We start from the raw sequence: 26,568 nt of genomic DNA, 5'->3' as shown, positions 1-26,568 counted from the left end.
GTTGTGGTTTCCAGCAGCAAGCAGCCGTTCGTCTCAGCTGTACCCCTGCAAGAACCTGCATAGATTCAGTGGTCTGAGGGAGCCAGCTCACACAGCAAGAGCTGATGGTTAAATTTTTAGGAATTTTGCAAGCCTATTGTTAAGTGGTAGCTTGAAATAGGCCATGGTGGGAGTATCTATGTAAGTTGCTGGCTTACTGTGCAACCATGTGGCATTGTCCTTGAGAGAGCAAGTATTCAACAACTTTTCTTTTTATTATTTTTTAAAGGTTTTATTTATATATTTGAGAGACAGAAAGAGCAGGAGTGGGGGGAAACAGCAGAGGGAGAAGGAGATGCAGGCTCCCCGCAGGGAGCCCCACGAGGGGCTTGATCTCAGGACCCTGGGATCATGACCTGAGCTGAAGCAGACGCTTAACTGACTGAGCCACCCAGGTGCCCCTTTAACAACTTTTTTGAATGATACAGGACGAGTTCCAAAAAAATAGGTGGCCATTTGTAGATCAAGCCAAGGTTGAAGGTGTGTACATTGAGAACACTTATTTTGAAGTGGCAACTTACAAGCAAAAGATACCTTGAAGTGAAGAAGCTTTGAGTTCTTATCTATGATGTCCAAAATGCCCAAGGGGTTCTCTGCGGGAATAACGCGCTACCTGTGTTTTGTAAATACTGACATCACATGGTCAGAGGAAATCAACATGGTAAGTTGGAGGACTGAGCAGGCCTATCCTTGGAGGCAGGGATTGAGTGACTGGCAGGGATTGAGTGACTGGCTGGCTATATTGTATTGCCGTGTTGAGAGAAAAAAATGAGAGTTTGCTATATTTTTTAAAAAATTAAATTTTATTTTATTTTTTATTTTGAGGTTGCTGTATTTTAAACAGAGCAAAACGTTTCATGTTCATCTTAAATTTATTGTATTTTGTTTGCATGCAGCTTATTTCTTTCTCGGGGAATGTTCGCCTAATGCTGTTGGAGACCTCACCTTCTCCCTCGCCCTCGCCCTCGCCTTCAGAGAGCTTGTAATCTAGAAGGGGAGATGGCAAGTAGGCAGGTCTGGAATATGAGGCTCTCCTCGGTAAGTTACATTTATTACCTCCTCTTAGAGCAAAAGTATAAATAAAAATTGGGTCATGGGCCAGATGATGGAAACGAGAACCTTGATTGCGAGGTTCCTGTTTGCATCTCGGTAGCCACTTCAGAATGCACGCAAGTCTCTGGAGTCGGACTGGGGTACTGCACTCGTAGCAGAGTTCCTGCGTTGCTTCCCCTGGTGCCTCTCATCACGGGTAAGCCATTGCTTTGCATTTCTTAAGAAGTGATTCAAACTTTTCTCTCTCAGAAGAAGGCTGGTTCTGAAGGTTTTAATTTGATGGCCACATTTGTAGGGCTGTCAACCTCTGCAGGAAGAGACTGGACTAAGGTAGGCTGCTAGGTGCAGTTTTCCTTTCTGAAGTGTTGAGTCGCCTCTGTTACGATCCTCAGAGAAAAGGGGGGTGAGAGGTTTGCTCTTAATGAAAGAGTAGATGATGATGATGGTAGTGGGACTTTAGCTTTTAAGTTGCCTGTGTTTTTAGGTAGAGCAGTGACTGACTAGTCTTCCTGACTAGTTGTCCTCCTGACTAGTTGTCCTTCAACTCATGGCAGGACTTCTCCCTCACTGTTTCCCTTCTCCCAATTCTAGACAGGCCAATATATATATATATATATTTGAAGATTTATTTGTTTATTAGAGAGAGAGTGAGAGAGAGAGAGAGAGTGCACTAGCAGGAGGGGCAGAGGGAGAGAGAGAGAGAGAGAGAGAGAGAATCTCAAGCAGACTCCATGCTGCGTGTGGAGCTGGATGTGGGGCTTGATCTCACAACCCTTAGATCATGACCTGATCTGAAACCAAGAGTCAGAGGCTCAACCAATTGCGTTACCCAGACGCCCCTAGACAGATGAATATTTAACCTTAAGAAGTCAGGAACTTAAACGCCTCGAGAGAGCTAGGCTAGTGTCCTTACTTGTCGTGCCCTTGGCAAAGCTCTGATCTCATGAAGGCCTATTGTAGGGTGGTTTGGGTGTAACCCCGTCTGAGGAGGGAGCGGCAGTAATGACTTCCAAAGTTCCCTTCAGGTTAAAGGGTTGACCAATGTCCCTGAGACTGTCTTACAAGGAGCCATGTGACCTCCCAGCCCAATGTAGGGTAAGTGGTCTTGGAAGGAAAAATGAAGAAGTTCGTGCCTCCGGGTGGTTACATGGATTTATATACCCAAAAGCAATGAGAGCTTGGAGGTGTGCAGCCAAGGGTAAACTGAGGGGACTTAGCATGGAGGGTGGGTGGGGAAGGGGGAGTGGGGCGGGCTGTGTAAGGGAGCTTGTGCGGTTGTCTGTTTGCTCAGTGGTTGGCTGTCCTCACGGGGGGCGAGCACCTGCACTCAGAGACAGCACCTCTTCCTTATTTTGTCTTGTGATATTGTAACATTCGGGGGTCATTTTCACACCCTGTGTGGTAGTCTCCTTGTCATGAGTCTTCTGAAGATGTTTTTCTGCCATCCTTGTGCCAAGGGAAACAATTCCTCTGCACTGTTAATAATGGGAAAGGGGATCCTTAAAATTACAACTCCCCAGGGGGTGATAGAAGACGTTTGCCAGGAGTTCTGTTGTGAAAGCACCATGAGCTCAGGTCAAAATGTTTGGCCAACGCATGAGCTGCCTTACCATGCAGAATTATTTCAAGAATATCTGCTGAGATGTCAGGATCTGGAGAAGAAGGAGGGTAGAAGCTGAGAATTTAAATGGAGTCTTATTATGAAGGTGCTTAAAGAGCATCTGATGCTTTGGTTGGATTTCTAAAGACAGACAGAGATTCATTTATATAGATATTCTGTGTTTGTATATGTAAAATTCTGAATTTCATTATTCATATATATATATATATATATATATACACACACACACATATATATAATCAGGACATCTATATTCAGCATACACACACACACACATGCATGTATATGATAGGAATTTCTGAATATTTGCCAACTAACAAGGAAATTGAAACTTGACTAAAGTGTCCTTGGCCCTGTTAGGTGTTGTTCTCTCGTTTGACGAGTGGTTCCTAGATCCCAGCCTGGGCCTCACTCCGTGCTGGCCCTGGTGATGCAGAGGCACAGAGGCTCAGCTCTTGGCTTCATAGAGCTTAGAGTCTTGGGAGGAGAGGGTAGAGGGCAAGACTTTAATCAAACAGGCACACAAATAAATAATTAGAAATTGTGACAGATGCCATGAAGGAGAGATAAACAGTACTGTTCAAGCTTGTGGCTCGGAGTCTGAGCTGGCGAGCGTGGGCCGGGAGAGATGTCCCTAAGGAAACCACGTTAGCTTGCGACCTGAAAGCTGACCGGGAGCTCACTGGGTGAAGCGGGTGGGAAGAACATTCATTGGGGGGGCAGATTCATCCTGGTGGGATAAATGAAGTTCACAGCAGTTGGGCTCTGAAACGCAGAAGTATGATCCTTTCACGTTAAGGAGATTGAGCGATTTCCCAGAGATCAAAGAATTAGTTAATGGAAGGTCTGACCCAGGAGGAGAATTTTTTAGAAATTCGGTGCTTTTTCCATGAGTTCATTGCTCTCTCTTCATTTACAGAGAGTTCTAATGGTGCATGTGAGTACTTTGAACCAAAAACGGTCTCTTCCATTCATTAGATTGTTGGCACATTTTAAAAAATCTGTTTGAAAATGGTTGAGTGTCTCTGAGGGACTTGAGTTTGGTGACCAGGTTCAGAGTCTCTTTGGGATCACTGGTGTCCTCTTAGAAGAGAATGGCCTGGTTGTAGGATATCTGAGTTAATTTCAGTGTGATGGTCCCGTGGGCAGCCAGCAGCACTTTCCCAGCACACACGAGGCACTTTATGGTGCTGTGGCACAGGCCTGGGACACTCGTAAACAAGAACATATGCTCCTTCTTGAGACTCTGGACTTAATGGGGTTTGCTGTTAGACCTGTAAATCAGTTGTTACACCTCCAAGCCGATGGTGACCTGCTCTGGGGCATGTACAAGAACTGGATAGAGGGGGGAGCACAACCAACCCCCGAGGAAGAATGCATCCAGAATGTGCAGGGATCTCAGAAGTCCCAGATATGATGAATTAACACCGTGATATGCTATAAAGGAAGTCCTTTATCATGCTCACCCATGTATGTGTGCAGCGGGATGGGCGTCAGAGCCAGAAGAGGACTGTGGCTATCTTGAGAGAGATCTGCGTTTTCATCAGATGTACTTATGTTTGGGGAAACTTAATGTGACTTTTGGTATATCTGAGTCAGGGTTAATTATTATCAACATTGTGATGGGATTCAAAAATTGAAACTTAAAAGTTTCCAGTTCGTTCTGATTCATCATTTGCCATTCTATCTAGAGGTAGATGCTCAGAACCCAAATCTCTCCTAACACAACAAATCCTATTTCCTATCTGATTTTAGGTTATGAAAAAATAGGATCTTATGTGGTAATGATTTCTACTTATCAAAGCACTGTTATCTACATTATCATATTTGACCCTTGCATTATTATCCCCATGTTATAGGCAAGGGGACTGAGGTTGAGCAAGGTCAACTGACTTCTCTGCATAAGTGGGACCTAGGGTGGGACTTCTTAAACAGTTTGACCCTGATTTTCCAGATGGAAGATTTTGTTGGTTTGAACTCAGGTAAGGACTCTCTTAGGTAATCATTTTTGCAAGTTAAAATGGCCACCATATGTCCTAGACTTCCCAGCAGAGCTGGGTAGGGTGCTATGATGGTATTACACAAAAGAGATCTTTCCTCCTAGAATGTTCTAGGTAGAGTTCCTTCAGTGTCAGGATGTTCGGGGTGCAGGGGTCATGCCTGAGACTAGCCATAGTAGTTGGTAGGAACCCAAGCTGGTTGGATTGTAACTCCTTGGAATTGGTCTTCTGTTTCATTAAGAAAAATGTGGGGCAGGGGCGCTGGGGTGGTTAAGTGTCTGACTCTTGGTTTTGGCTCAGGTCATAATCTCAGGGTCCTGGGATCGAGCCCCACATCAGGCTCTGTGCTGGGCGTGGAGCCTGCTTAAGATTCTCTCTCTCCCTCTCCCTCTGCCCTCCTGACTCTCTCTCTCTCTTAAAAAAAAAAAGTGGGGGAAAAAAAGCAAAAAAACCCCAAAACCTCAACGTGGACATTTCATACAGCTTCTTTCTGCCACAGAGCTTGGTGAATACCTTAACTGGGTTGAAAATTTTCTCCTTATTTGTGTATCTCCTTTCCCACATGTCCTGAACATCCTCTGTATGTTTAAAAATAGCAATTTTGGGGGTGCCAGACAGTTAAGTGGCTCAAATGGTTAAGTGTCTCCCTTCGGCTCGGGGTGTGATCCTAGGCTTCTGGGATCGAGTCCCACGTGGGGCTCCCTGCTCAGTGAGGAGCCTGCTTCTCCCTCTCCATTTGCCCTTCCCCCTGCTTGTGCTCTTTCCCTCTCTCACTCTCTCTCTGTCAAATGAATAAATAAAATCTTTAAAAAAAAAATAGAAGTAGCAATTCTAATTTAGTTGGATAGATAGGCAGAACTTTCACACTGAGTCTGTGATCTCCTGTTTGTGTGAAACCCTGAGGTTGTAGGATGGCTAGGGTTGTCACCTCAAGAATATCCTGAAATTAGTTGCTTTTTTCCTCTCGAAAAGCCACTTTCATCTGACTTCCCTTACAGCCAATCTAAAGCGGCCCCCAAGCGACTCTCCAAACACACTCTGTTTTGTTTCATCATAGCAGATTCCAGCATCTGCTACTTTCTTGTTCATTCATTTGCCTCTTTTTTTTCCCCCTCCACCCCCCCCCCCACTTACAAACTGCATGTGAGCGGGGACCCTGCCCTTCTTGTTTGGGGCTGCATCCCAGAGCCTCAGACGGAGGCTGGCCCACGGAGGCACTGACTGTGGGTTTGTTAAATTAACAAACTTCTCTTGATGCTGTTTTCTGATTTTAGTTTTCTTTTACTTAAAGATTGAAAAATTGGCGAGCAGCATGTTTTGCCCACTGAAACTCATCCTGATGCCAGTGTTACTGGGTAAGTCGAAACCAAGGGACCATGGAGGGGACTTGATTTCTCGTAAGTCTCGTGCATTTTCAAAAGCCAATTTTATATATTTTCATTTCCCCTTGGTTTGTTGAAAACAGTAAACCCTAATGTGGAACTTCGGAGTTTTGCTGGAACAGCTGTTTTCGAAGCCAGGGAACAAAACCTCTTTCTTGGAAAGCTGAATCTTCCTCTGTTTCTATTAGATACAGAAGGCCTTTGGGTCCTGAGCTGGGGGTTCTGGAACCTTCCGATGTGCTACAAGGAAAGTGTCTCCCTGGCATTCCTGCACTCTCAATTGTGACTTTAAAACCACATCAAGTCTCAGATCAGGAAATGAAATCACCAGAGAGCACCAGAATCCCTGCAGCCGTGTTCATGCTTTTGCCCCTCCAGCTTTCTTGTGCTTCTGCAAATGCACCAAGCTCTTTCACAGTCTGGGGCAGTTTCTTTTGCCGGGAGCTTTTCTCTCCTCACCTTCCCTGAGCAAGCCTGACTAAGCCTTCCTTACCCTTCAGGGTTCTCCGTAAGCTCCACTTCCTTCTAAAAACCTCTGGCTGTCCCCCCCTCAGGCTGGGTGGAATCTCTTGTTCTCGAACCCTCCCAACCCTTGGTGCTCAGGGCTGCTGCTTGTGGCTCAGCTCTTCTAAGTTGTTCATCCTCTCTCCCCCGCCTTTATCCACAGATCTAGCTCTGTAGGAGGAATAAATGACTCAGGGGGTGCTTTGCTCTTGTCTTTTATTTTTCTCTTTATTATTGTTTTGTTTTTGTTTTTTAAACCGGGCATGGTAACCTAAACACTGACTCAGCCAAGTACAAAAAGAACTGCCTTTGCTCTAATTCCAGGGAACACAGAGTGTACGCACACACACACAGGCAGGCAGACAGACACACAGACACCCCTGCCCCACCCCCTGGAAAGTAGGATGTATTTAAGAGAATTTGTTTTCACAGAAGCAGGGCTGTAATGCTCTGAGGTCTTGAGACATTTCCTCCGGGGCGCGGGAAGCAGCCCACAGGCTTCTGCCCTCCCAGCCCGAGTTGGCAATCCAGTCCTGGAGGTGGTGGCTTGGTGGAAGTAGGGGTTTGTATTTCTCTGTGGAGAGGTTTGGCCTCCTCTGTAGAAAGTCTCATTTTCTTCAGCCATTTCTCTACACAGGTGACCGGTCCGGGGTAAGTTTCTCTCCCCTCCGGCGCCTGCTTTCTAGCTCCCCTTCCCTTGCTTCCACATACAGCACGCTCCAGATTGAACCGAATGCGCTTCTTACACCTTTAACCACATGTCAAGCTGCTCAGTTCTTCCTTACAGGAAAATTCCAAATCGGTTTTGGAGCTAATCTTGATTTCTTTCAAAACAAGCCCCTCCAAAGGGTTTTGAGTTCATGTTTTCTTTTCCGTCTTCCCTACTGTGTGCCTGCTGTCGGGCAGGAAGTTAACTCTCCTCTCTCAGGGCGACAGCTTGCACAGAAACACTGGCACATTTTCTGTTTATTCCCACATGCATTCATTTGGCTCTTCCTCCGTATAAACTGGCCAGCAACTAAACGTGTCTTTCTGATGTTGTTGTCTCTTTGCATGGAGCACATCTTGTGAAAACAGAAATATCCATGTAATGGTTTTCTCTTTTGGTGAAAAGAGAAAGGACTTGAGCAATATACAAATAGTGGAGCGGTGTCATGCATGCCAGACGCCCTGAGGCTGAAAAGCCGGGGCTGAGGGCAAAGCTGGATGGGAAGGTGGGGAGAAGACAGGCACAAAGGAAATTCAAGGGGAGAGCCGTGCTCCATATTGGCCTCATTTTTTTTTTAAGAATATTTTCTTTTCTTTCTTTCTTTCTTTCTTTCTTTCTTTCTTTCTTTCTTTCTTTCTCTTTAATTTTATGTATTTATTAGCGAGCACGTGAGCGCATGAGTGGGGGGAGGGGCGGGGGGACAAGCAGACTCCAGGCTGAGCACAGAGCCCAAAGCAGTGCTCGATCTCAGGACCCTGAGATTATGACCCGAGCCAAACCAAGAGTCTGACGCTTAACCGACTACGCCACCCAGGCGCCCCTGTATTGGCCTAATGACAAGGACCTCACGACAGCCAGAATCAGCCAGCAGAGATAAGCTTTTGTAAAGGAGCTAAAGAAAAGGAAAAGAGAAAGGAAGCAAAAAATACCTGTGAATTGGTTTTTTAAATGGGTAACCCATGGGAAACTAGGAGCAAGAGACATCTCATTTCCTGTTTATGGGTGTCTAAATTCATGACCTGAAAGAAGGATGTCAGGGTTTCTCTTCTTTCTTTAGAAAGGAGCTTGGAGAAAGGAAATTGGGAAATGGGGAGGGGACTAGCTGGGAGAATGGGAGCAGATATGCATTTTTGCAGTATGAAGATTGCAGAACCCTTCTGACTTGGGAGGCATGGGTGTAACTGGAGGGTATTTCTCTAACCCTTGGGAATGCCATGCTGGCTTGAGTGACAGGCCTCTGAGTACTTTGTCCATGTCAGGTCATCTGGGGAGGGGAGATGTAGAGTTACTTAGTGATTAATACTGATTTTTGTTGTTGCGGGTGTATTTGTCTAAATGATGTCTCCTCTTGCCTTTGACTTCTACAGATTATTCCTTGGGCCTGAATGACTTGATTGAGCTAACAGTCCATGTGGGTGATTCAGCCCTGCTGGGATGTGTTTTCCAGATCACAGAAGAGAAGTGTGTGACCAAGGTAGACTGGATGTTCTCATCAGGAGAGCACGCCAAGGTAACAAGGAGGAAATACTACCGTAGAAGCCCCTGGCCAGTGGTGTCAGGACAGTGAGGGGACAGGGAGAACCGGGTCCTCAGGTGCCGTGAGATGGTGTTGCAAGAGCTTGGGCTCTGAAGCTTGTCAGAACTGGGACTCTTCTAGCTTGGCCCTGTGGCTGTGTCATCAGCTGGGCAAGTTACTCAACCTTGCTGCACTTCAGCTTCCTCATCTGTGAAGATGAAGGTCATCATCATAATGATAACACCTCCATTTTGGGTCATTGAGAAGTGATGGAAGACATGCACATAAAGTTCTTTTTGTTTCTTTTCTTGATGTCTGCCCTTTGTAGAGAAGTATAGGTGGGTGGGAGGGCTGAGAAGGGTGAGAATATTGGTCTAGACAGAAGAGGCATGAGAATGATGTCACAGGAATCTTTTTTGTGGAGGAGAGGGCCAGATTCTTTGAGTATTCTGTGCCCCATATATGTCCTGTGGAGTCACCTCTTTCTCCTTCATGGCTGCTTCAAGTGTTCAAGTGTTGGGGTCAGCAGATATAGCATGGCTGAGGGACAGTTGTTCATGGGAGCTCTTTGGAGTGGGAAACAGTGTATAAACCTCATCAGAAGTTCTGTGGAGATATTTGTATCTTAGGATCATTTGTGAAAGACATCCTAAGTAATGTGTTATTAACAGGCCGTGAAGTTTGCTGATGAAATACTCTTTCTGTAGCTCATAGCGTGTTATTCCTATAATGCTACTTTCACTCAAATTTTTATCAGTATTTTTTATTATAAGAGTGATAGGCCCATGGCATAAATAGAAATAAGAATTTCCCAGGGCTCCCCGTCCCAGCCTGGAAGCCACTCCCTGATGATGACTCCTTCTCAAGCTGTATGATATGCTGCCTGGAGAAGGGCAGAAAGGGGAGGAGTGACAACTAACATGCCAGCCAGGGACTGTCACAACTCCCAGTCTGGGGAATTGCATCATGCCTTTGAACGCCACCCAGTTGGGGGGCCATGGCAGAAAACAGGGTGAACATGAGACAAGGTTTTCTCACATTCTGAGTTTGGATCCCCAGAGTGGTCTTCAGAATGGGTGTTACATTTTACCTTAAACTGTAAGAAATGAATATGCTTCACCATTTGTCCTTGTGTAAAATAAGGCACCATGCCTTGTTCGAGGTAGAGCGTTGCTTGGCACATTATTATTATTCATGGGTACCAAGTACTTTTTGATCATGATGATGATAATGGTGGTAGTGGTGGTGATGATGATGGTGGTGGTGGTGCTGGTGATGATGGTGGTGGTGATGATGATGGTGGTGATGATGATGATGGTGGTGGTGGTGATGATGATGGTGATGATGATGATGGTGGTGGTGGTGATGATGATGGTGGTGGTGGTGATGATGATGATGGTGGTGATGATGATGATGGTGGTGGTGATGATGATGATGATGGTGGTGATGATGATGATGATGATGATGGTGATGATGATGGTGGTGGTGGTGGTGCTGGTGATGATGGTGGTGGTGATGATGATGATGGTGATGATGATGATGGTGGTGGTGATGATGGTGGTGGTGGTGATGATGATGATGATGGTGGTGGTGATGATGATGGTGGTGGTGATGATGATGATGGTGGTGGTGATGATGATGATGATGATGGTGGTGATGATGGTGGTGGTGATGATGATGATGGTGGTGGTGGTGATGATGATGATGATGGTGATGATGATGGTGGTGATGATGATGATGGTGGTGGTGATGATGGTGGTGGTGATGATGATGATGATGGTGATGATGATGATGGTGGTGGTGATGATGATGATGATGGTGATGATGATGATGATGGTGGTGGTGGTGATGATAATGATGGTGGTGGTAGTGGTGGTACTGGTGATTATGGTGGTGGTTATGCTGCCACCACCACAGAACAGGGTCTTTTGGATCCAGACTCCTAGGTCTGGTGCCAGTGACTCCAGATTTTCCTCAACGTTGTGTTGCCCTCCAGGATGATTATGTGCTGTACTATTACGCCAACCTCAGCGTGCCTGTGGGGCGCTTCCAGAATCGTGTGAGCTTGGTGGGGGACATCTTACGCAATGATGGTTCTCTCCTGCTCCAAAATGTGGAAGAAGCTGACCAGGGAACCTATACCTGCGAAATCCGGCTGGAAAAGGAGAGCCTGGTGTTCAAAAAAGCAGTGGCGCTGCATGTACTACCGGAGGAACCCAAAGGTACGTGAATGCTCACTTAGAGAAAGGTGGAGGGGCAGGAGGTTTGGCGTGCAAAGGAGAGGAACAGATTTTGTTGAACAAATGCCAGCCTTTGGTCTAGATACGTACCACAGAGTGAATCCACAATAATTGGTGCTCTTTCAATAAAAATAATGAGAATGATTATTTTATTTTATTGTTTTTAAAAGATTTTATTTGTTTATTTAAGGGGGGTGAGGGGAAGAACAGAGGGAGAGGAACAAGTAGACTCTGCACTGAGCTTGGAGCCCCATGTCGGGCTCCATCTCATGACCCTGAGATCATGATCTGAGCCAAAATCAAGAGTCGTTTGCCTAACCGACTAAGCCCCTCAGGTGCCCCAAGAATGATTATTTTATTATTACCTTACATGTGCTCCATCCTCATGAAAATGCTGTGTAGGAAGTATTGATCTTTTCATTTTACAGATGAAGTCATTGAGGCTTAGAGAGGCTTAGATGTGACTTGCCTAAGGACACATATTTATTAAATGGTGTATCTGGTACTTGAACCCTGGTGCCTCTGACAACAAAGTCCCTGTTCCTTTTACTCTACCCTGGTACTTCCCATTGGTTATCCACATTGATGCCATGTCTATATCTCGTAGGTTCCTATGGTAAGTGTTCTGGGGGCTAGAAAAGAGATGAGATCTCTCTAACATCTTTGGATTTCATTTTCCCATTTGTCAGCAGAGAGAGTGGCTTCAGTAGACTGGTGGTTTTAAACTGTGCCCTGTAGAAGCCTGAAGGTTCAATGAACCTGGTAGGCTATGCAAAGGGTGAGAACAGGGCAGGGGGTTAATAGAGGACCTCCACTGCGACCAAAGTCCTTTATCTTTTTTCTGTTTTATTCATTGGGCTGCCAGGTAAGATTTTGCTTAAAGAAAGAATTCCGCTCCCTTAAAAAAGTTTGAAAACCGCGGAAGTAGATACCTTTGAAAGTGTGCATCGAGGGAACATCTGAGGCCTCAGGAAAGCTTGTGGCCTACTTAGGGGAGCTAGAATCTGGACCTTCTCCTCTCCCCCAGCTGTTTGGGTCCTGTCTGTTAGTGAGCTCCTTTGGAGCACCCTGTGTGCCTCTTTGGTGACTCTTATCACACCTGTACAGTTGTGTCATCCCCGTTCAAGTGGGTCTGTATTCTTTGTCCTCTGACCAGCCCTGGACACCATGCACAGGGTAAGCAATCAATAAACATTTGCCAAACGAATGAAATCCTTGAATTAGCGTCCCTCGCTTGAATCCAGCTTCTAAACCACGGAGTTGTCGCAGCAGGTGTAGAAGGTGGCCTCTGGCCTCTCTCCTCATTTTCCCCATTTTATTTCAATTGACATTTTTGTTTTGATTTCCAAAGCTATAGTTCTCCAGAAGGAGGAAATGGATCGGCTTTCCCCCCAAGGATTATCTTTGGGCTACTCCTTTCTGCTTTGTCTTCTGACGCCTTGCCCGGACACTTGTCTGTACACGCACGGTCTACAAAATGGGTGCCTTTTCCTTCTTTGAAGAGACAGGGGGGACATGAACTGAAAGGACCCAATTTCAGAATTGGAGAATCCATGGAAAGAGGCTAGAGCAATTTTAGGGTTAGTCACATACTTCCGTGGTAGCCAGTGGAGCAACCTGTATTTTTTCCCTTCTAGTCAGAAAGGGGGTAGAGCCAACTCCTCAAAATGTGCCTGGTGGCCCCTGGAGACTTGTTCAACTTGCCTGAGAGAGGTTGTCTTCCCCCATGCGGAGCCATCTATACTCTTCTCTACAAAGTTTACTCCTCAGTTTATAATTGTTCTATGCTTCTACTCCTTCACTTCCTTTTTCTCATAGTTATTATTTTAAATACTATAGGCAATGTACTTTAAAAATTTTTTTAAATAATTTTTTAAAGATTGTATTTATTTATTTGAGAGAAAGAGTAGAGTGAGAGAGAGAAAGAGAGCATGCATTGGGGGAAGAGGGGCAGAGGGAGAGGGAAAAGCAGACTCCCCCGCTCAGCGGGGAGCCCGATGCGGGGCTGGATCCCAGGACCCTGAGATCATGACCTGAGCCAAAGGCAGACACTTAACCAACTGAGCCACCGAGGTGCCCCTATGGGCAATATTCTTGCAAATAAAAATAATATTAACTCCCTGTACCCTTTGCTCTGGAGTCTGCTGTCCTTCCACGTATGTGAGGTAGCACAGTGTAGCGAGTGACAGCTCGGGCTTTCTGCCCTCGGGCCTGGATTTACATGTTGGCTCTGCCTTGTATGGGCCATGTGCCTTTGGGCTCTCTCACCTTCTTCCTCTGAAAATGGGAGAATAACAGTGCATATCTCAAAATACTGAAATGACTTGTGCATGTGCTGTGCAATGTCTAGGACACACCTGGTACAATGAGAGGTGCAGAACGGTTCCGTGTTTCTTACTGCATTTTATTTCATCTTGTTTTACTTTTCTGAAGTAGACCCTATGCCCAGCGTGAAGCCCAGTGTGGGGCTTGAACTCACCACCCTGAGATCAAGACCTGAGCTGAGATCAAGAGTCAGACGCTTAACCGACTGAGCCACCCAAGCACCCCTATTACCGCATTTAAAAAATAGAGTTCAGTTCTTAATGTACTGTTGGATTTAGAGGGACTTCCCTCCCTACCGGTATTCTTTGGAGTGGATTTTTATTACTTTCAAAATGATTCCCTCCATAGAGTTTCAAGTTCCTAATATTTTCTTTGGTTTTCCTCCTATGGTGCGTCTCTCCTGCTGGGCAGGAAGGTCATGTTCTCCCAGAGAAACAATTCCAATGAAAATGTCAGCTTACGCACTGTGCTTTTCCTTCATGAACTTTGCCTAATGCTCTTTTGAAGGAATTGTGTCCAGTTAAGACCTATGCTTGTGCCTCGCTAAATGCCATCCTGCCTTTCATTTCGTAACTGACTTTGTGGTTGATTTGTGTAGTGCATTATTGAAAAATCAGAAACATCTTGCTTTTTTTTTGTCAGGAACCCCTCAAAATGACTTATGCAATAAGCATGTGATGGGGTCAGTTGCTTATACAAAGAAGCAGAAGGAAGAGCCGAGGAGTTGGGAAGCCCAGAGCAGGGGAAGAGGCATCTTCCCGGGGTGGAGGGGCGGGGAGTGAGGGCAGGGATTGAAATAGAAAAAAAAGCCAGGAAGAAATCTGTCTATTGTCTTGGCCTCATTAGCAAGCAGTCCTGTGACCTGTGCAGTAGCCAGGACTGTCCTAAGCAAGTCTGAATACAACTTGTATAAAAAGAATAAAAGAAATTGAAGAAAATTGCCCATGAATCAGTTTTTCAGTTAGAAGAGCCAGTGGGTTATACATAAGCATGAAAGTTCTATAACTTTCTACTTCCTGTTTATGTTCAGCAGACGTGGGTGTCTAAGTGAACAGAAAGGGGGGGGGGCTTCAAGATCTTCTATACTTTCTTTAGTATAGCTTGAATTGGAGCTGGGACTCAGGAGAAGTTCTAGAAAAGAGGAAGGAGCAGGGAACTAAAGGGAATCAGAAAGTGTTTGTTGTAGTATGAAGACCCCTCAGAGTTGAAGTGTGAGGGTAGCCATGGGGACTGTCTTACCTGCGGGAATGTCCTGTAAGAGGCCTCTGGGTACTTGTCCGCACAGGATCATCTGGCTCATCTGTGGAGTGAATGTGTGCAGTAGTTGGTGGTGACATTGATTTCATGGCTGAGGATCTTCGGCTAAGCATGATCTCTTCTAGAAGTTCTTTGACTTCTGTAGATGATACCTTGGGTTTGACTTGAGTTACCATTTTATCCCCAGAGCTCACGGTCCATGTGGGTGACTCGACTCAGCTGGGGTGTGTTTTCCAGAGCACAGAAGAGAAACGCATGACCAGGGTAGACTGGACGTTCTCATCAGGAGAGCACACGAAGGTAAGGAGGGGGAAGCATCAGTGTGTAGTAGAAGCCCCTGGCCCATGGTGTCAGGACAGTGTGGGGAGAGGGAGAATTTAGGCACCAGGTGCTATGCAGTGCGGTCGCAAGGGGCTTGGGCTTTGGAGCTTGTCAGAACTGCCACTTGGCTGGGCAACTTCAGCTTTGTGGTGGGAAGAATGTCGTGAAGATGACAAAGAAGAGGATGATACTCCTTCTGCGGCTGTTCAACTTGTAGGGTTGGCAAGACACATATATTAGATCGTCCGTGTAAAGCATTTGTATGTGCTTTGGCCACTGCATTTTAGTTTCCTTCCTCTTTTCCCTTCTCCTCTTTGTTGAGTCCATGGGAGAATGAGGGGGCTGACTTCTGTGGCCTTGTCTCTAAGCTCTGGGCTAGGCATAAGAATGATTGCATTCTTGTTTTTATTCGGGTTATTTTGGTAAGTTTTCTTCTGTGCCCCACTGCCCCACTTATGGGATGGAAGGAATTTTCTTTGTCTTTATGGGTGCTTCTGATGTTGGGATTAGTAGGTCCTGGGGGCCAGGGTATGGATTGGTTCATGGGAACTCTGAAGCAGCAAGTGGCAGGTTAGTTCACCAGACTGGTAGATGTCCTGTGTGCATGGTGATGTACATACGGGTCAAGGTGCGTTGTGGGGGATATCCCAGGTCACTTATCGTTTATCAAAATTAAGGTGCAAAGTAGCTTTTCTAAATTAAGACATATTCCCAGTCATCCCTATAAACAAGTCATTTGTACTCCCTTGATTCTTGTATGCTGAGTGGGTGCGGAATGATGACATCATGGTGGGGGATGGGGAGTTAACATGTAGTTCCAGGTCCACCTCCCGGAGCTTGTCATCTGTTTAGATGTCAACCACTAAGTGAGTCACAGCAGAAAATAGGTTGAGAATAGACATTTTGAGCTGTGAATTCAAAGCACAAGAGATAAGATATTAGGAACCAGGTCTTCTCATTCATGTGTGTGTCTGTATACCCATTTTCTTCTCTTAAAAGCTTTTAAAGATAGTAATATTTACTTCCCTTTATAAAAAACTCTAACACTTACTCATTTAACAAGTATTTTAAGCACCTATATGGCAGACACTCAGAGCTCTTGCCTCGATGGGAGACTTGTGATCAAGATCAAGGGAGATACACAGTAAAATAATGAGGAAATACAACGTAATATGTCAGGTAATAGTAAGAGCTATGGAGAACAAGAAAGCAGGCATTGTGGTTCTTGTTTTATGTAGATGGTCAGAGAGGCCTCACTGAAAAGATGACATTTGAGCAGAGATCTGCTGGAAGTGAGGGAGCAAACCATGTGTATTTCTGGGGGGAAGAGTGGCCCCGGCGTAGGGAGTAGCAAGTGCAAAAGCCCTGAGGCCAGTACTCAAGGAGCGCAAAGAAGCCAGTGTGGGTGGAATGAAGTGACCCAGGTAGGTGAGGGAAGAAAAAGTAGAAGATGAAATCAGAGAGGAAGATGGAGTGGGGCAGATCATGGAGGGCCTTGTACTTCTAGTAGAAATGGGGGGCCATCGGAGGGTTTGGAGTAGAGGAGTAACATGATTTAACTTCGATTTCTAAGGGCTAACCTGCTGAGAATAGACTGTAGTTGGGAGTAAGCAGGGAGACACGTAAAGACGCTCCTTGCAGGAATTCAGGTGTGAGATGGGGTGGCTTGAACCAGGATGGGAACCGTGGAGGAGGTGAGAAATGGCTAGATTTGCTGCGGGATTTTCAATGTGAGTTTAAGAAAGAGAAGAGTTAAGAATGACTCCAAGATTTTTAGCCTGAGCATCTGGAAAAAGGCTTTGCCATTTACCAAAAAAAGATGGACTGGAAGGAGCTCGTTTGGGGGAATAATTTGGAGTTTAGTTTCAGACATGTTTCAAGTACCTATTGGAAATCTAACTGGAAATGCCATAAAAAGTAAAGGTGTACTTTTACTTCCTTTTACTGGAGAAGTACAAAAAGGGAACGCCCCTTGTCCCCCTTTCCTTCCTCACCCCTTTCTGCCAATGGGACAGTTGTTCACGGTTTGGTGTGTCCTTCACAGCTACACATGTGTGCACGCGTGTGTGTGCATGACTCACGATGCCTCATACTTTCTGCTCATACCTTCACTGCCCACACATACGGGGGCCCTGTGTGTTGCAAGAGCCCCCCACTCAACCTTCCCTGTGCCCCGTCTTCCTCAGTCCTTGCAAACTCATATGTTGCCTTTCCCTTCTAGGAGGAGGTTGTGTTACGTTATTACCCCAAACCCAGTGTCCCTGTGGGGTACTTCCAGGGCTGGGGCCGCTTCCAGAACCGTGTGACCCTGGTGGGGGACACGTCCTACAATGATGCGTCTATCCTGCTGCAAGGAGTGAAGGAGTCGGACAGAGGAAGCTACACCTGCAGTATCCACCTGGGGAACCTGACCTTCAGGAAGACCACCGTGCTGCGTGTGATTGTGAAAGAGCCCCAAAGTACCTGACGTTTGGTTGGGGAGGGATGAGGGGCCTCGTAGCTGGTAGGCATGGCCAGGACTAGGGTGAGGCCAGAGAGGCCTCGAGGGTGCAGAACTGAAGGAGGCATCACTCTGAGGTGCTGTACTTGCACAACCCTGATACAAGTCCTCATACCCTGGGCTTACGTGACCAGCACAGCACAGCGATGCCTCCTTCAGCCTGGAGCCCTGGGCACCTTGCTTGCCCCACTCTAGTTCTGGTCCTGCGGGTACCTCAAAGACAAGGGAGCTAATATTTGGTGAACTCCCTGCCCATGTGATATATTGATCTAAAGATACAGGAGCTCAGAGATGGACTAGAGCTGATGCCCAAGGTCTTTTTTCCTTGGATGTGTATGCTCTGTGGCGGAAAGGAAAATGACCCTGAGCTGGTGAGAGACAGCACAGAGCAGAGAGAAAACAGGAAGGGACTAGAACCCAAAAATAGAGGCGTTTTCTGATGAAAGCCTCTCTGTTCTGGCAAACACTGTACATTAAAGCCAGAGGTGTGTCGAAGAAAAAACACTCAATTGTGTGGACCGAGAGAGGTTGATAAGTGAGGGGTTAAAGGCAAACGTGACACAGTTAACAGTCAGGATGTGGCCTGTGGACTTTGCCTTTTCGCTAGAGCTGGGGGTTGGCTGTGGTTTGCTGAGGGTGGGGATGCGGCTGAGGAGGGAACACACCTCAGTACCTCTGACCAGAGTCTTGAGTCTGGAGGCACCTTCTTGTAAGACATAGCGAAGGCTCCCAGCTGGAGGGGAAGCAGGACAGATGGATTTCTTCACTCTCAGAAGTCTTATTTCCACTTCACAGAGAAGATACATGCCACGAGTGGGGGCTCACTCAACCTCCAAGCTTCCCCCCACCGCCCCAGCAAGCTTACCTACAGCTGCCTGCATCCTCGCCTCTCTCTCTGTCCCGCCATGCCAGGCTCCCTTCTGCCCTGGGCTTATCCAAACCTCTGTGCTCAGGTGGCATTTTCTCCCTGTTTCAGGAACCTCGCGCTTTCTACTGGCTTCTGCTATCCAGCCTATACATATGCTCACCTCTTCCTCTCACCTTCTGTCCTTGTCTACTTTAGCTCTCATCCTGTGTCTTCTTAAAACAGAAACAACTCATATCCTATACATTCACCCATTTATGGCCTACAACTCGGTGATTTTTAGTATATTCAGAGTTGTGCAATCTTCACTGCAATCAATCATCTATTTCTTTCTTGACCTAGCCAAGTAGCTTGCTAAGAGGCCATAGATGGTGCCTCCTGTCTTACTTCCCATTAATTCCTTAGTGTATTGCATCCTGGCTTCTGCTGCCTCTGCTCTAGCTTAGGTTACCAATGTGGCTCTAATTGCCCACCCTCAGCCTTCTTTACCCGAGTAGTAGTGGACACTGTATTCTCTCTATATACAATATATTCTATGTTGGATTCATTCTTCCTTCCTTCTTTCCTCCCTCCCCTCCCTCCCTTCTTTCCTGTCTAATCCATCTATGTATCCATCCAAATTCTAGCCAAATATTCCACAAATACTTCAAATGCCACATATCCAGACCTGCTCCTGCACATCTCTCCCCAGCTCATCTCCTCCACCTCAGTCAACACCGTCACCATCTACACAGTTACCTGTGGGTAGCTGGATGCCTGGGAGTTCTACCCGATTCTGCCCTTCCCCGTGACCCCTAATCTCACAGGTCAACCAGTCCTGTCCTTTCTACTACTGACTTTGAGTCTGCCTTCCTTCCAGTCCTATACCATGCTCTAGCTGTCTTCTTCTCTGTCTTGGCCTGTAGGCCTCTAACCGGTGTCTGCTCTCATTCTCAGCCCCTGCTCCCATTCTCCCTGCAGCTCTCTGTGCCCTCACTCTAAATCACAAATCTCAACATTTCTGTCCTGGTGCTCAGAGTCCTTCAGGGGTTGGTTTCTCCATCAGTTACAGAAAGAAAGCCAGATTCCTGGGTGGGATAATCAAGGCCCATCATGACCGAGACTGTGCTATCTGTCCAGCCTAATTCCCCACCATGCCCACAAATGTACCCTTGAGCCAGACCCGTGGAATTATTTCTAACTGCTGAAAGTACCATCCTCTTGGGCCTCCAGATCTTGTGTGTAATGCACCCCCATCCTTTCTCATATTGTCTTCCCAAAAAACTTGTTTCCTTAAGACTTTTAAACTTTAACACTATTTTTGAGAAATTCTCAGCATCTGTTTCCCACGGACTTCCATTATGGTCCCTGTAGCAGTCAGTGGTTTTCCATCAACATGTTTGTCCCTCTCCTTGAAGGCAGGGACCACGTCTTATTTGTCTTTGTAGCTTCTTTGCCTAGCGATATCTGGTACCCAGGAGTGTTTACGTATGTATTTGGAGTGAACTGAGGAAATGAATGAAGGGTACCACATGGGTGGAAGTGCCTTACTTGGTATCATGACTATGGGTCTGACTGTTGTACCATATATGCTTTTGAAACCAATCACTTTCTCATAGAAAGATCTGCAGCCTCCAAAACATCTGTTATTTTATTTTAAGATAGCATTGTTAATGTCAAAGGAAGCAGGGGCGCCTGGGTGGCACAGCGGTTAAGCGTCTGCCTTCGGCTCAGGGCGTGATCCCGGCGATCTGGGATTGAGCCCCACATCAGGCTCTTCTGCTATGAGCCTGCTTCTTCCTCTCCCACTCCCCCTTGCTTGTGTTCCCGCTCTCGCTGGCTGTCTCTCTCTCTGTCGAATAAATAAATAAAATCTTAAAAAAATGTCAAAGGAAGCAATGCTATAGGTAAAGTGTTCTCTTCTCCCACCTACCTTAGTCTACGCTGTAGGTAGGGGTAAGCAAGGGGGCCAGACTTGTTTCTCCATCTAATGGGGACAGCTGGAGTCCCAGTGTTTCAGGATGGGGTGGAGTCTGGCCTTCTCCCCCAACTTCCTGACTTGGCTGTGGCTACTTGGTATAGGACTGGTGGGACTCACAGCTCTTTTCTGCAATATTGAGACCCTCTCTTTGCTCTTCTCCTTTCCCAAGCATCGGTGACCCCACTAGCCCTCAGACCTGAGATCCTGGGTGGTAATCAGCTGGTGATCATCGTGGGGATTGTCTGTGGCACTATCTTGCTGCTTCCTGTTCTGATATTGATCGTGAAGAGGACCCACAGGAATAAGAGGTACAGGGCTGGGTTGGGAGGCTGGCGGTGCCTCGAACGTGAAGCAGAAGAGCGATAGGGCCCTAACTGTGCCATTCTCACAGAAGAGGGTACTTTACAGGCTGATTTTTTTTTAAAAGATTTTATTTATTTATTTGGCAGAAAGAGAGAGTATAAGCAGGAGGAGCGGCAGGCTGAGGGAGAAGCGGGCTCGCCGCTGAGCAGGGAGGCCAACGCGGGGCTCGATCCCAGGATCCCAGGATCATGACCTGAGATGAAGGCAGACGCTTAACTGACTGAGCCACTCAGGCGCCCCAAGAGGGTACTTTAAAGTAGAATCGCCCTTGGCTGTCACATTAGATGTCATCTCTGTAGTGACCCCAGCCCTCTGCTCACTGTTCCAGAAAGGCCTCACATGTCCCTACACCCTTTTCATTCATTTTGGTATTTTACAGAGATTATCAGCTCTTTTATAAATGGTGGTCTAAGGGGAGCGTAATTAAGAGTATAAGTCTTATACAAGAGCTATTAGGTGCTGTTCAGTGCCTGAGAGAAGTGGTTTTTGAATTACCCACAATACCCATTTCATATAGAAAGATCAGATCTTGAAGGTTGTTGGTGGCTTTATTTAAAGGAGCACATTCTAGGGCGCCTGGGCGGCTCAGTCCGTTAAGTGTCCGACTCTTGATTTGGGCTCAGGTCATGGTCTCAGGGTCGTAGGATTGAGCCCCACGTTGGGCTCTGTGCTCGGTGCAGAGTCAGCTTGTCCCTCTCCCTCTGCGCCCCCCCCCCCCGCCATTGCACTCTCGCCTCTCGGTCTCTCAAATAAATACATAAAATCTTAAAAAAAAAAAAATAAAGGCCCACATTCTAATTCGAAGAGGCTATTTTTGAATGGGTGCCCTCAGGTCCTAAGTTATTTATGGTTGAAATGTGTTGTTAGAGTCTTGAATTCATCACCCCTTCTCCCAGCATCTCCAAAATGCCCAGATGCTCTGACGCAGCAGCAGTTTCACTGGCCGTTGGCAGGCCCATGTCCCTCCATTTCCCCACCTGTCGATGATGCGATACGTTGCTGGGGCAAACTGGCTCTCTTGCTGAAATGCTGTCAATGGGCAAAGACCCCATTACAGAGTGATGACTCCTGAGTCTCCTTTCCCCATAAAACATGGACTCTCCAGAAAGTGCTTTGTCTGCTGTGTTCATACCTCCGTTCCCCAGGTCCTGTCTGACTTGGTTGGAACTTGGTGGGCCTCTCTGAGGGTCTTTGCTCTGGGCATGCAGATGGCCCTGAACCCAGAGTTAGACAGACATATCAACTCACCTCCCTACTCTGGGCCTCAGTTTCCCTCACAATGAAATCGATACTTCCATGTCTACTAGCTTATCCTAAAGAAATAATCAGACTGATATACTGAGGTTTGTAAACACGGTTGCTGTAGCACTGATGATAATTAAACATTGAAATCAACCTCAGTGACTGTTAGCCAATGAGTTACTGAATCAGTATTCCACTCAGTGACATACTGCACAATCCCGAATGTAATGACATGGGAACATGTCCCATGTGTAATATGTAATATGATCTCATTTTTATAAAAAAAGAAAATTAGGTAATGCTCACTGCAGCAGCATATACAATACATATATTTTGTGTGAGCACGCTTAGGCCTGCATTGAGAAAGAATAATTCCAAAGTATCAATAGTGCTATTGGAGAGAAAAGAGAAGGTGGGTCCCCGGAGGGCAGAAGGTTTACTGGAACTTCAACCTCCAACTCTCTATGTTTCTTTATTATTTGAATTTATTTTTACAATGTGAACACACAATTTTATAATCAGAAAGTATGAGAACGCTATTTCCTCCACTTTGAGACCAAAAAATATATATATGGTTTCTTTTCTAGCTTCAACCCTGATTTTCTTTATCTTTTTTTTTTTTTTTTTTTAGCTCTGCCTTAGGCCAAAACAGAAAAAAAGGAAGTATATTCAGTGGCAGATGCAGAGGGCAGATGGTCAAGAGATCAAAGGCCAAGGGCTGGGAAGGGGCCAGTGCGGGCAGCTCAGGGGGGTTTGGCGCTAATTCTGCTTGGCCGCCTCCCTGGGGGAGGAGCCCTTGGAGCTGGGTGTCGCTGAGCTTCTGTTGCCCCCTGCCGGCTCAGCCACATCTCCCTCGTCCTGGGTTCCTTCAACATCCAATCCCGTGGCAGCCCACGCTGTTAACTCACTTAAAGCTGTGTGGACAGAAAGATGGTAGCCAGGTAATAGAGAAGTCGAAGCTGTCCAGCCCAGACTCCCTCCAGAATGCCTCCCCACTCTCCACCAGCGAGATGCCCATTTCAGATTTCATGGTGAGCTGGGGAGTCTAGAGAGAAGAGTTCCTCTCTGGGGTCCCCCTCTGCACAAGGCTCTGTGGGGTCTCAGACAGGCCCCCTTGAATACACAGTGCAGGCCGCTTAATTCCACCCGCTTTTCCTGCCTTGCAGCTCAGCAACCTCCACAACCCTGGTGAAAAGCCTGGAGAACATAAAGAAGGCTGATCCAGAGGTAAGGGAAGAGCGCAAACCTCGTTTTGCTGCTGTGCCCGATGAGGGCAGGGTGGGCACGGCTCCAGCATCCAGGGGGCGTCACCGTCATTCTTTGTGGCCTGTCTTGCTCGGTGTTCTCTCTCAGCATGCCGGCCAGTGCTGGGCACAGAGCAGGGGCTCGGGAAATCGGGAAATCTTCGCCACCAGAGTGAGAGCCCCAGGAGGGAGCAGGATGGGGGCGAGGGGCGTCCTGGTAGGGCCACAGGAAAGAGCACTGGACTCAGAGTCAGCAAAATCCCCTTCAAGCCCAGCTCTGCCACCTCCCAGAGCCACACTTTTCTAACCGGTAAAATGAGGACGAGGACAAACCTATATGGCCTGTCGTAAGGTTCAAATAACCTGATGACCTGCAAGGGCTTCACAATCTCTGGGCACCGCGGAACCGTAAGGGAGAATTGTGGTACATTCAGGAGTTCAGGAGCTAACGGTCAGATTAAATATCTGGGGACCTTAAGAAAGAGGATCAAGAAGAACTTTTTCTTCCATCCTAGTTGTAATGGAGCTATAAATAATTGCTATTAGGGTCTGAGAAATGAATTCATTTCCTTGAACTCCCTTTGCTCCCTCCCTCCCTCCCTGCTTTCCTCCCTCCCTCCTTCCCTTCTTTTAAAAACTCCTCTTGGAATAGTTACTTTCCCATCTTTGGCCCTGTTCGTGACCCAAGAGTAGGATTTTGTCACAACATAGCTCAGGGGCCTCCAGAAGCCCCAGAGTTTGTCACTGGATGACATCACCTCCCCAAATAGTGACAGGAACGTGAGTCACGAAGAACCACCAATCTCACAGACGTGAGGTCCAGCGAGGTCTGTCCCTGCCCTAGAAACCCTCTCAGAGAGCTGACCCCGGTTAGCGGCTGATCAGTGCCGTCCTGCCATGCCTCTAATGAGAAGGAAATAAGCACAAAGTACAAATAATCTGGCAAGAGAAGGATTCCCTGCTGCTGCCTAAGTGCCCGTCCAAACAAAGAGGTTTGTCTTTTGAGGCAAAGAATTTGGTTCTTAAGATAGCGCTGTTTGCTGACTAGCCAATTTAAAAAATTTTCAGACTGGGGACTGAGTTATCGTTATCAATGATCATTTTCTAGCTCTCAGTAACCCTCCAGTGTCGATGCCCTGCAAATAGTAGTAGGTGGCTTTTTTCTTTGGCACGTAACATTTGCTGATTTTTAGTAACATTTATTCTATCCCTCCTCCCGCCCCCCAGAAACATGTTTACTCCTCGATAGCCACACGGGAGCAGACCGAGGAAGAAGAATCCAGTGGAAAAGCAGAGGCCACCTACATGACCATGGTGAGAGCGCTTCTGGGCCCAGCTGGGCCAGGTGTCCGGAGGGCGGAGAAGGAGCTGGCAAGGATGTGACAGTGTGGCTAGGTCACTAGGGGAGGTCACTCTGCTGAGGGCAGAGATTTTTCTACCTAGTAGGGAAGTCTGAGAAGCTGACTGTGTGCTGGAGAGAAGGATGACACCAAACTTGCCTTCATACCCGGTCTCGAGTGTTCAAAGGTCATGAGGGCTAAAGATGATTGATTTTAGTGGAGAAAAGAGGCAACTTTGTCAGGGAGAAGCAAAGTTAGAAGTCGAACACAACCTAATAGGGTACCATAGATCCTTGGACAAACGCTGTGTTGCAATTTTCCTTCCTATCTGAGAGTCCCTTCCAGTTCTTATATTTTTAAATTCTGTGGCTTATGCTGTTTCGACATAATCTGACTGCCAGGAAGGCTGCACTCTATATAATAATATGGAGTCGGATTCCTTCTCTCTCCTTCCTCCACTCCCCAGGGAAGTGCAGCTACCTAGAAGAGGCACCTGGTGTGTAGTGAGTAGGAGTGAGGACAGAAGGAGCGAGCTGGCAATGGGCTCGATACTATTTGTAGACTAATAATAGGCACCCAGGCCATGAAGGGAGCAGTGTTCTGCTGGGCTTGGGAAGGCTGGCCTCCTCTGTTTTGGGGACGGTGGCTCGTGTTTGCTCCCATCACACCAGCACTGAGGACACATGATTCCCAGATGCTTGCAGCAGGAAAAGATCCTCCTGAGGAAGCATGAGATCAGGGACGTGGCCGGGTTTCACCCGGTGAAACAGTAGCCCCGGCTCTGAAGTTGCGTGCAGTCCTGTGTCCCCTCCTTCCTGCTCCCCTGATTACCATGTGATGCTCCAGGCGCGGCCAGGCCTTGTGCGGCCTCTCAGGGGCCTGCTGCTGTCAGCTGCGTGGTGGCTGTGGTGGCCTCGCGACACTGTTGGCAGAAATCTGTGAGGTCTATCCGCCTCCCCCCATTCAGTGGAGGCACTTGGATTGAAACTGCGGAAAACAGTACTTCTGTCGTTTTGAAACAGGTCCAATAAAGCGAGTGTGGTGAGAGGCCAAAGCCACAAGACTTGAAGGCCTGTAGAGGCCAGTCAAGTTGTTTTAAAGACTGCGCCAAATTCAGAAGCCTCTGGGCGAATCCCAGTCTGTGGGCCGCCTGTTCGAGACCTCGGGTAGAGGGGCGTTATTTGATTAGGGAGCAGGGATAACAACAGACCTTCGATTGTTGTTGTTGTTATTGTTGTTGTTGTTGAATTGATTACACTTACTTCAGAGGAGGGGGCTCTGTGCTGTGTCCCCTTTCTGCGGCCGGACAGCACAGTGGTCAACATCCCAGGCTTTGCAGTCGGGCAGACCTGGGCCCAACTCCTGGCTCTGTGACTTAGACGCAGGTACTTAGCCTCTCTGACACTCAGTTTCCTCGTCCTTAAAATGGGAATCATAGAAGCCACCCCCCAGGTAGTGAGGCCCCCCCCCCCGCATGAGTGCTTGTGAAATTCAGAATTGGGCCAGAGAGACGGAAAGAGCTCAGTACGTGGTCACTATTCTGATCGAAATACTTACACCTGTGCTTTGTTTCGTTCCTCCCTTCCCCACCCACCCCTGCAGCACCCAGTTTGGCCTTCTCTGAAGTCAGCACCAAATAACCCACCTGAAAAACATCAGCTGGGGGAATTCTAAAACCAGAGTAGACGCTTGAGAAGAAAGGAGAGTTCCTTTCGTGCTTAGCACTGGCAGAGACTCCTCTGTGTGTCCTGAGTTACTGGACGGGTCATCTTGGGACCCCCCTGCCCCCCGAGTTGTTCTCTTGCCTCATTGGTCGAAGGGCTGAAGAAGGAGGGTTCATAACCCGGCAGAAAGATGGGACAGCTTGGGAGGGACAGCCCCGACAGAGGGAAGCATGGATGCGGTCCTTCCAGACTGGGACGCTGGCCCTGGGGACCCTGGCTGAGCAGCTGTGGCGGTCTCAAGCATTTCATCAGATCCTGTTTCGACGGTGTTCTTCGTGGATGGGAAGAATCACAGAAATAAAAACCAACCCAAATGATTCCTTTGGCAAATTACCCCTAAATAAACGTGGCTTGTGGAAATCA

At 47.1% G+C, this 26,568-nt stretch overlaps 1 protein-coding gene across 4 annotated transcripts; it reads left to right on the top strand.

Moving 5' to 3' along the window:
• The first annotated feature begins 1,001 nt into the window (after positions 1–1,001).
• JAML (junction adhesion molecule like) lies at positions 1,002–26,568 on the top strand. Of its 4 annotated transcripts, none has more exons than XM_026505662.4 (10): positions 1,002–1,288; positions 6,005–6,068; positions 8,676–8,818; positions 10,821–11,046; positions 14,834–14,946; positions 17,189–17,426; positions 20,462–20,600; positions 23,064–23,124; positions 24,369–24,455; positions 26,084–26,568. In XM_026505662.4, exons 2-10 carry the CDS (start codon positions 6,026–6,028, stop codon positions 26,153–26,155), a joined length of 1,122 nt encoding a protein of 373 aa, XP_026361447.3. In that variant the 5' UTR covers positions 1,002–1,288; positions 6,005–6,025; the 3' UTR covers positions 26,156–26,568. The 4 variants fall into 4 exon arrangements, with proteins under 4 accessions (XP_026361447.3, XP_026361445.3, XP_057172735.1 ...); XM_026505660.4 differs by having other exon boundaries at positions 1,002–1,422; XM_057316752.1 differs by lacking the exon at positions 1,002–1,288 and adding an exon at positions 1,441–2,290.

The sequence above is a fragment of the Ursus arctos genome, unplaced genomic scaffold (assembly GCF_023065955.2).
Source record: "Ursus arctos isolate Adak ecotype North America unplaced genomic scaffold, UrsArc2.0 scaffold_22, whole genome shotgun sequence".
Taxonomy (NCBI): domain Eukaryota; kingdom Metazoa; phylum Chordata; class Mammalia; order Carnivora; family Ursidae; genus Ursus; species Ursus arctos.
This window is presented reverse-complemented; position numbering and strand designations above follow the sequence as displayed.

Excerpts from the sequence above, each read along its gene's own strand:
- JAML (XM_026505660.4), top strand. The coding sequence starts at position 1,372 with ATGGCCACATTTGTAGGGCTGTCAACCTCTGCAGGAAGAGACTGGACT. Across the intron at positions 6,069-8,675 it reads CCTGATGCCAGTGTTACTGG|ATTATTCCTTGGGCCTGAAT; the intron begins GTAAGTCGAAAC and ends TGACTTCTACAG. Across the intron at positions 23,125-24,368 it reads TAAAGAAGGCTGATCCAGAG|AAACATGTTTACTCCTCGAT; the intron begins GTAAGGGAAGAG and ends CCCGCCCCCCAG.